At 48.4% G+C, this 10,181-nt stretch overlaps 1 protein-coding gene across 1 annotated transcript in view; it reads right to left on the bottom strand.

Annotated features, from left to right (window-relative positions):
- Nphs1 (NPHS1 adhesion molecule, nephrin) overlaps positions 1-10,181 on the bottom strand; it is a 28,458-nt gene that overhangs the window by 11,834 nt on the left and 6,443 nt on the right. Inside the window, exons 12-22 of the mRNA XM_031384251.1 lie at positions 9,380-9,566; positions 9,147-9,276; positions 8,851-9,023; positions 7,508-7,648; positions 7,287-7,427; positions 6,829-6,950; positions 4,129-4,300; positions 3,886-4,042; positions 3,647-3,798; positions 355-466; positions 91-272 (exon numbers count right to left, since the gene is read on the bottom strand). Of these exons, the coding sequence (XP_031240111.1) occupies positions 91-272; positions 355-466; positions 3,647-3,798; positions 3,886-4,042; positions 4,129-4,300; positions 6,829-6,950; positions 7,287-7,427; positions 7,508-7,648; positions 8,851-9,023; positions 9,147-9,276; positions 9,380-9,566 (1,669 nt within the window). The remainder of the gene's footprint in view (positions 1-90; positions 273-354; positions 467-3,646; positions 3,799-3,885; positions 4,043-4,128; positions 4,301-6,828; positions 6,951-7,286; positions 7,428-7,507; positions 7,649-8,850; positions 9,024-9,146; positions 9,277-9,379; positions 9,567-10,181) is intronic.

Below are 10,181 nucleotides of genomic sequence, written 5' to 3'. Positions count from 1 at the left end.
CCACCATCACCACCACCACCACCACCACCACCACCACCACCAACAACAACAACAACAAACTCTACCCTACCCAAGACTGCCTCTTCCCACCTGGGGTAGTGATGGAGACCTGGATCCCCTTGTCTGTCAATCCACTGTCTCCCAGGGCATTGCTGGCCAACAGCCAAATCCTGTACCGTGTAGAAGGCCTCAGCCCAGTCAGTGTGAAGGTGGTGGCCTGTGCAGGCAGGACATCCATGTAGAGGAATCCTGGAGTCTCGAGGGCCTCGTACCTGCATGGCCAGAACAGTCAGCTCAGCCAGGTGTCGGTCTCCGTGGTCTGCCCCACTTCGCCAGCCTTGGCAGAGGCCTCACCTGATTTTGAACCTCTGAGGCAAACCCCCATCAAAGCCAGGCTTCCACTCCAGTCCTACTGAGTGCGGGCTCATGCTCACAACCTTCAATCCCAGTGGAGGGTCAGGGCGGCCTTAAGGGAGAAGGGAAGGAGTCGGTCGTCAGGGGATACAAAAGGAGTTCAGAACTTTCCTGTCAGAGAACCGGTCAGTTCTCTTTATCCACAGTGGCTATGCTCAGTGAGTTTGCCTCAGTGGTTAACAGCATAGGCTGCTCTTCCAGAGGACCAAGGTTCAGTTCCCAGCATCCACACCCCCCAACCGTGTGTAACTCTGCGGGTACTTAGCACATGAGCAGTTCACAGACACACATGTATGCACAGCACACATACACATAGAACGTGGCTTTCAGTTCACCTGGAACCCTGGCTCTGAGAAACGCAAGCGTGGCTTCTGGTAAAGTGCCTGCAAGGACCGTCCTCACCACAGCATTCTCTCCGACACAGTTTGCTTGTTTGAGACAGGGTCTCTCTGTGGAGCCAGGCTGGCCTGGAACTCACAGCTGCCTGCCTCTGTCTCCCAGGGCTAGAACTAAATATCTCATGTATTTACTTGTTCATGTGCACATGATTTGTGAAGGTCAGAGTATAGCTTGAGGGAGTCAATTCTCTTCTTTCACCATGAAGGTTACAGGGATGGAACTCAGATCTGAAGCCTGGAGCCATCTCATTTGGACCAACTGATTTTTAAAACCATCTATCTATCTATCTATCTATCTATCTATCTATCTATCTATCTATCTATCTATCATCATCTTTCTATCAACTATCTCTATCTATCTATCTGCCTGTCTGTCCATCTGTCTGTCTGTATATCTTCTTTTCTTTTTTTCAAGACAGGGATTCTCTGTTTAGCCCTGGCTGCCCTGGAACTCATTCTGTAGACCAGGCTGGCCTCAAACTCAGAAATCCGCCTGCCTCTGCCTCCCAAGTGCTGGGATTAAAGGCATGCGCCACCAGTGCCCAGCATATCATCTTTTATCTATCTATCTATCTATCTATCTATCTATCTATCTATCTATCTATCTATCATCTTTTTATCTATCAACTATGTCTGTCTGTCTGTCCATCATCCATCCATCCATCTATCTATCACTTATCTATCTTTCTATTCATTCATCTGTCTGTCTACTATCTACTTGTCTGTCTGTCTATCTATTTATCTATCTATCTACTTATCTATCTATTATTTATCTATCTATAGACAGGTTTCTTCAGGTCAGCCTGGAACATTTTGATCCTCTGACTATATCCACCCAGCTGCTGAGACGACAGGCATGTTCCACCCATACTTTACTTTATACATGTTTCTGGTTCTTAAACAAGCTACCTTATTTAATACATGTTGCTGATTCACTAACATTGACATATGGCCAGCAGGAGGCTGAAGGTAGCTTAGTGGGTAGTTGCTTATTTAGCATACACAGATGCCTGGGTTTCATCCTGGCCCCTCATGAGCCCAGCATGGTGGCACACACCTGCCATCCTGGTATGCAGAGGTAGAAGCAGAAGGAGCAGGAACTCAAGGTCTGTCTGAGCCTGTGAGACCGCCATCACTCTGACTTGCCTTTCAGCAAAGTTTGTTTACTCAACACAGATGATTTCTTCTTTGAGGTATATCATAACCTTCTCCCCCTTTTTTTCTTTTAAAGATTTACTTATTTTGGGCTGGAGAGATGGCTCAGTGGTTAAGAGCACCGACTGCTCTTCTAAAAGTTCTGAGTTCAATTCCCTGCAACCACATGGTGGCTCACAACCATTTGTGATGGGATCCGATGCCCTCTTCTGGGCTGTCTGAAGACAGCTACAATGTACTCATATACATAAAAGAAATAAATAATTTTTTTTTTGGTTTATCAAGACAGGGTTTCTCTGTGTATCCCTGGCTGTCCTGGAACGCACTCTGTTGACCAGGCTGGCCTCAAACTCAGAAATCCACCTGTTTCTGCCTCCCAAGTGCATGGATTAAAGGCATGCGCCACCACTGCCCTGCATGAATAATTCTTTAAAAAAAAGATTTACTTGTCTTCACTTTATTTTTATGGATGTTTTGCCTGCATACATGTATATGAACTACATGTATGCAGTACCTGTGGAAACCTGAAGAGGGCATCAGATCCCTGGGAACTAGAATCACACGGTTGTGAGACACCATGTGGGTGCTGGGAAGTCCTCTGCAAGAGTAGCCAGTGCTCAGACATCACTCCAGCCTCCAGAAACTTCTTGAACTTAGGAACATGACAGGACACCTTAGCCTTCTGCTTGGGGACCACTTTAAATTACAAATACCAACAAAATGAAAATCAAAACAACATTCACAGTCCTGAGTAAGTCACAGAAAGGACACTTATTCACAGCATGACCCTAGGACAGCAGGGCAGGGTTACTGCGTTCATCACCAGTATGAACATGCCCACTAATGGACTCACATTCCATCTCTCTGGTTCATAGCTTTTCATGACCACAAAAGCCCCATGAATGTGGGACATGATGGTGCACACCTTTAATGGGAGGCAGAGGCAGGCAGACCTCTATGAGTCTGAGTACAGCCTTGGATATGTAGTGAGTTTCAGGCCAGCCAAGGCTACATAGTGCAACTCTAATTAAAAAAATAAGACAAAAAACTAAAAGGGAACACACGCACACGCACACAGTCATGTATGCATAACCACGCTCTCAAGCCATGTGCTTCTAATGAAAATGACCTCACTCCTAGTAGGAGGGACATGTGACTAAGCTAGGCCAATCACTATGAAATTGAAGTGAGGGCATTGAGATACAAATGCAATATTTCCACACAGTCATTAGAAGAAAAGGAGCTGTATTCCCAGGTTAAGGGGTAGCTCAGTAATAGGGAACTTACCCAACATACACAAGGCTCTGGACCCGACATTCTGCAACTCCCTGCCCCCCAGGAAAAAAAAACCCTGCTAGGCCTAGTGATTCTCAACTATAACCCAGCCCTTTGGAGGTTAAGGCTGAAGGCTCACCATTTTGAGGCAGGCTTGGCTACAAGGCAAGTCTGAAGTTAGCCTGAGTAATATAGCAAGTCCAGGGTTAGCCTGGGCTACATAGTAAGTCTGAGATTAACCTGGGTTATATAGTAAGACCTTATCCCAACAAAACAAAACTCCATTCCCATACATCAACACCTCTCAGCTATCAGAAACACTTCCTGGCTTTGGTCAACCTGGAAACTTGGCAGGTGACCCAAGGACCTAACCCCCACCATCCTCCCAGCCGCTCCCATCATACTGATGCTGACAAGCTGGATGCTGGTGTGGTCCGAACCAAGGGCATTGGTGGCTGTGCACTTGAACAGGGCGTAGTCCTGGGCTGCAGACACATTAGCAATGGTCAAGAGGCTGCTGTGGACCACACCCTGGTGGTACTTGTGCTCTGTGTACCTGGAGAGGAGGCACAGTAGGGCTCAGAAAGGGTAACCAGGGCTGGATGAGTAGGCTGGAGTGAGAGCTGGCTATTCTCAGGTTCACCTGGGGTCTTGGAGATCCAGAGGGACCCCATTTTTGGTCCAAGTGAAGTCGATGTTGGGGACCCCCCGGGCACGGCAGTGGAGTGTGGCTGAGCTGGTGCTGTCCCCAGCGGCTGCCACTTTTGTCAGAGGAGTAGGTTGATCCACCTGGGGGGCAACTGGGACGGGTTGAAAGAGCACTGTGATGTTGAGTGCTGAAGCATGTGAGAGCAGTGGGTTATAGGCAGACCTCGAAGTTACTCACATCGGACAACCAGACGAACCAGTCCTCTAGCTGCGGGAGCCACCCCGTTGTCCACGATGCACTGGTAAGCGCCAGCCTGGGACAGTTTGGCCTGGCGAATTCGCAGACGCCCTGTGGATCCCTTTGATATCTTCTCCATGTCGTCCAGGCTCAGATCCTCTTCTTCTTCCCCCTAGCATCCCAAGACACAGGAGCTTGTCCCCAGTCTGTCCTCAACCCTCAATCTGTGTCCCACCTGTCTCTTCAACCCCCTTCTGAAAAGCTAAGGAAGTGGGATTGGATTTTTTTATTATCCGTTCAACCATTGATTTAATCCATCCATTCAACCATCCACCAATCCAGTCAACCACACACCCACACATTTGTCTAAACACTCATGCATGAAGCCAGGATGGTAGTACTGGGTCGTTGAACCATCTGTAGACTGCAGCTTAGTGGTAAAGCCCTGGACAGTCTTAGGTGCGCGCGCACACACACACACACACACACACACACAAGCTGAGCTGCATGTAATGGTTCATATGCACTTGGGAGGAAGAGGCAAGAAAATCCCAAGTTCAGAGCTAACCTGGGCTACATAGCAAGTTCTAGGCTAGCATAGACTATAGATCAAAATCCTCTCTCAAACATAAATGTCCTAGGATGGTAGCACAGGCTTGCTACCTGTGGAGTCACGAAGGTCAAAGGTGAGGCAATCACATACGGGCACATAGCAAGTTTGGGGCCAACATGGGGTGATTCTCAACCCGGGGATCACAACCACTCTGGGGGTGAGGTCGAACGACCTTTTCACAGGGTCTCGTATCAGATATCCTGCATATCACATACTTACATTATGATTCACAACAATAGCAAAGTAACAGTTATGAAGTAATAATAAAATAATTTTATGGTCTGACAAAACACACCGTTCCTCTGGCCATGGGAGCTGCCCCACTGTCTACAACCCACTGGTAAGTGCCAGCCTGGAACTGTATTAGAGCCATGAAGAACTGTATTAAAGGGTCACAGCATTAGGAAGGCTGAGAACCCCTGCATCAAACCCTCTCTCAAAAACAATGGGGGCTGGAGCAATGGTCCAGAGGTTAAGAGCACATGCTGTTCTTCCAGAGGAACCAGGTTCAATTCCCAGCACCCACATGGCAGCTCACAACTGTCTGTAATTCTAGTTCCAGATCTGACACCCTCACACAGACATACATGCATGTTAAACACCAATGCATATTAAATAAATAAATGTAAAACATCAAATAAAAAACAACAGACCTGAAGATGGCTCAGTGGGTGAAGACACCTGTGGTTGAGCCTAACGATCTGACCTCTTGACCCTCACACCCATACTATGGCATGTGTGCACTACACACACACACACACAGAAAACATGAGCACAACAAACAAATTTAAAACAGCCATAACAAACAGCAGAACAAAAAAACACATCTATCTCCCACCCATCTACCTTCCCACCAACTCACTCACCAGCTCAAGGAGCGAACCCTTGTCTTTTCCCTTTAGTTTTTAAACATTCCATATCATTGTGTGTGTATAAGTATATATGAATGTATGTATGTATATATGATGCATGTATGTGTGAATGTATGTATGATACTGTGTGTATGTATTATATATGTATGATGATGTGTGTATGTATTATGTATGATGATGTGTGTATGTATTATGTATGCATGTATGGTGATGTGTGTATGCATGTATGTATGATGATGTGTATATGTATGTATGCATGTATGATGATGTGTGTGTATGTATGATGGTGTATGTATGCATGTATGATGATGATGGGTGTGTATGTATTGTATGTATGTATGTATGATGATATGTGTATGTATTATGTATTCATGTATGACGATGTGTGTATGCATGTATGTGTGATGATGTGTATATGTATGTATGCATGTATGATGATGTGTATGTATGCATGTATGATGATGTATGTGTGTATGTGTGTGTGTATATATGAGTACAGGCATGTGTGTGCAACAGCATTCGAGTAAATAACTTGAAGGTCAGTTTGCTCCTTCCACCCTGGGTCTAGGGACCGGTCAGGTCACCATGTGCACACAGCTCTCTAACCCACTGCACCACCTCACCGGCTCCATTTGTCTTCCTTCTGGGTACTGAGCCATCCACCACACAGCTCTCTGCTCACTCTTCCGTGTCCACATTCATAAATATGTACACTGTTTATACATACATACATTTATAATACATATACACACATATATGATATGTTATATATCATATATACTATGTGTATGACACATATATGTATGTATCTTATAGATTATATATATATATATATATATATATATATATATATATATATACCACAGACTTCCTTCCATTTACCTGTCTGCCTTCTAATTCTATTTATCCACCCTTTAGTCTCAATCAAGCACTGAATTGCCCATCTTACTTTCTGTTCTTTCACTTAACTTTTCACTCATCCTCCCACTTTTCATTCCTCCACGCACCCATTTACACACATGCACAAATACACACACACTATTCACTCATTCACACATTTGCCTGCCGTTGGACAAAATCAGTTCCCGGAAGACACCCTGCCCTGTAGAGTCAAACATGGCTCCACACAGTGCTGCATCCACTCTCAAGGCACTAGCAAGCCAGAGACTGCACCTTCCTGGCTCCACCTCCATCCACCAAAGGCTAGGCGCTTACCAGTCTCTCCCAGCTGAACATCTCTGGGAGGATGGGATTGGCTTCAACGGTGCAGACTATATCCACAGAACCCCCGACATTCACCTCAGTAGGGTCCTGGAGGGCACGGATGGTGGGAGCATCTATTGGGAGACAGGTGCTTGGTGAAGGCACTTAGGCCCTGACAGGCCCTGCGGGGGATGAGGGGGACAGATCTCAGGGAGGAGGGATGACTTTGAGGTGTCCAGAATAGTATGGAGGTGGGTACAGCTTACCCTTTATGGAAGGGAATTTCCAAGATAATAAGCCTGTTTTCACCGTTGTGCCTCTGTGATTATGAGTCTGGTGTGTGCGTTGGGGGGCGGGGGCGTACCAGAACAGTGTTGGGGTGGGGTCGAGAGAACTTGAGTGGGCGTGACTTCCACGGTAAAACCATCTCCTGGGAAACCGTAGTTTTCCAGGTTTCTGAGGGGGCTCACAATGCACGTCCAGCTTCAACAGCGCCTCAGCGGTGCCCTCCGAGTTCTGGCAGTGCAGCTGATAAAAGCCATCGTCAGCTCGGGTCACATTCCACAGCTGCAGAGCCCCTCCAGACAGGATGCGGTGCCGGGGACCCCCAGCTGGGGAAGGAGAGGGTCAGGAGCCTGGAAGTCCCTCCCATCCTCCTGAATCTGCACCCTCTTCCCGCCCCACGTCTCACCTGGGCTGAGGCGGTAGCCTCGGAAGGTCCAGTTGAAGGCCTCGGGGGCGGGGTTAGCAGACACTGACACCGACAACAGCACCTGGCCCTGCTCCACCACGGTCACCGCCTGCACTTGCTCCTCCAGGAACTCTGGAGGGTCTTCAGAGGGAGCGCCCCAGGAAGTCAAGAATCGGTAAAGTTAAGGCACGAGTTCAAGGGTTAAGGTTAGGGTCGAGGCCAGGACTAGGGTGGTGGACAGGGCGACTGTTAGAGCTGAGATCTGGGACAAGGCTCTGGATAGAATGGGTCCCCTGGTAAGATTACTGCCAAACCCGAGTTAATATCGGGGACCCACAAGGCAGGAGGTGAGAACCTGCTTCCTTAGATTGTTCTGTGAAGTTGGGCAGCAGCTACGGTGCAGGCAAATCCCAGTACTTTGGAGGCAGAGACAAGCTAATCTCTTGTGAGTTCGAGGACAGCCTGGTCTACAGAGCTAGTTCCAGGATAGCCAGGGCTACACAGAGAAACCCTGTCTTGAAACCCAACCCCCACAAAAAGCAAGCAAGCAAACAACAACAACAACAAAAATTTTTTAAAAGTTGTTTTCAGACCTCCACCATTGCACAGACATGAGGGAACACACACAATAATTAAATGTAATTAAAAAAAATCCAAGTGGGATGTGGTGATACATGCCTTTAATCCCAGCTCGTGGGAGACAGAGACATGTGAATCACTTGTAAATTCTAGGCCAGGCAGAGCTACTCAGTCAGACACTGTCTGAAAAAAAAACAAAAACAGCAAAAAATATGCAAAGCTAGATATGGTCGTACAGGCCTGCAATCCCAGCACTTCCAAGACAGAGGCAGGAGGACTGCTGCAAGCTCATGGCTTTACTACAGAGTAAGAAAATTTTAAAACTTTTAAAATTTAGCAATTGAGGCTGGGCAGTGGTGGCGCATGCCTTTAATTCCAGCACGTGGGAGGGAGAGACTATCGGATTTCTGAGTTCAAGGCCAGCCTGGTCTACAGAGTGAGTTCCAGGACAGCCAGAGCTACACAGAGAAATCATGTCCCGAAAAACCACACAAAAAAAAAAAAAAAAAAAAAAAAAAAAAAAAGAAAAAAGAAAAAAAAAGAAAAAAAGAAAAGAAAAGAAAAGAAAAGAAAAAAGAAAAAAGAAAAAAAAAAAAAGGCAGCTAGTGCCAAGCTGAGAATGGAGAGCGTGGATTGGAACTGCTGCCAATCCGGAGATCAGGATGATGAAGGCTAGGAAAGTTACAGACTTTAGGTGAAGCCTCTGGTAGCTGGGGTCTGCAGGGGATGGGGCGGGAGGGGTGGTGCCAGGCCTGAGCACTTACACAACACGTTGAGGCGGTAGAAGGAGCTCACGGTTTCACGAAGTGCCTCGCTGTGGGCCCGGCACGTGACCCGGTGACCGTGGTCTCGGGATGACACCCGAAGAAAAACACTCCTGGATGCAGCGGAGCCTCTGAACGGGGCGCTCTGGGGTTTTGCAGCCACGTCTTCCAGCCTGTGCAAGTTTGGGGAGTCAGGTGAGGACCCAGCTGGTCCGCGAAGCTTAAGGCACCGAAGGAGCCGGCTGGGAGGGGGAGGGGACGGAACAAGGACCGGATGGGGCTTCCGGTAAATTCACCTCTCTCCTTCCTTGTCCCAAGACAAGTTGACTGGGGGGTTGCTGCTGATGCTGACGCAGGTCAAGTTCAAGGCGTCGCCTGGGCGCAGCACGGATGAGTTGGCCAGGATGGTCAGGTTGGTTGGGGGGACTTAGTGGATTAGAGATTCAGAGGCTGAGGAGGGGGCTACAAGGTTCGGAGTCTACACCGCCCCCTCTCCAACACTCCCCACCCGCTGAGCCCGTGCTCTTACACTGCACCACCAGCTGCGTAGACGCACTGAGCTGACCCGCCTTGCAGGAGAACTTGGCTCGGTTGTCCGGAGGGCCTATGATCAGCACCAGCTCGCGGGAGAAAGTGCTGCCGGACTTCTCCACACTGCCCAGTTGCACACGCCGGGGCTCCTGGGACTGCCGCGGTTCGCTCACCGGGCGCGAATCCTGAGGACCCAAACGGTGGGTCGCCGCTAACCCAGACAGGGCCTTTGTGTGATGAAGGTGCCCTCAACAGCGGCAGCAGGAGTGCGGTCTGGATTTGAGTATCCCTAGTTCTAGCCTCTCCTGCCTGCCTTGGTAGTCTTGCGATCTTTTGTCCATTGTCCATTGCTCCCTCCATCCTCATCCCCACGCCCCCACCCCGACCTCACCAGCCCCTTCCTTGCTGCAGATACCACACCCCCAAACCCAGAACATTGTGTGTCAGGAAACTCCCCTGAAATTCCCAAACCCGGTATATTACTCTTTCCCTTTTCTCTGCCTCTGTTGTTCTTGCCTTGTTCTGCCTGAGAGGGGATCTCATGGAGCCAGGGTTGACCTCAGAGTGAATCCTCTAAGTAGCCTAGCCAAAGATGCCCTTGAACTCCTGACCTCCCTGCCTTCAGCTCCCAAGTTCTAGGATTAGAAAAGGATTACCTCACCCCACAGGTGTTTTTCTTAAAAATTCCAGGCAGGAGAGCTGGCTCAGCAGGTAAGAGCACAGGCTGTGCCAGGCAGTGGTGGCCCACACTTTTAATCCCAGCACTTGGGAGGCAGAGGCAGGCAGATTTCTGAATTCGA

This window comes from Mastomys coucha, unplaced genomic scaffold (assembly GCF_008632895.1).
Source record: "Mastomys coucha isolate ucsf_1 unplaced genomic scaffold, UCSF_Mcou_1 pScaffold21, whole genome shotgun sequence".
In the NCBI taxonomy this organism is placed as follows: domain Eukaryota; kingdom Metazoa; phylum Chordata; class Mammalia; order Rodentia; family Muridae; genus Mastomys; species Mastomys coucha.
The sequence above is the reverse complement of the archived record's forward strand: the minus strand, read 5'-3'. Positions and strand labels throughout refer to the sequence as shown.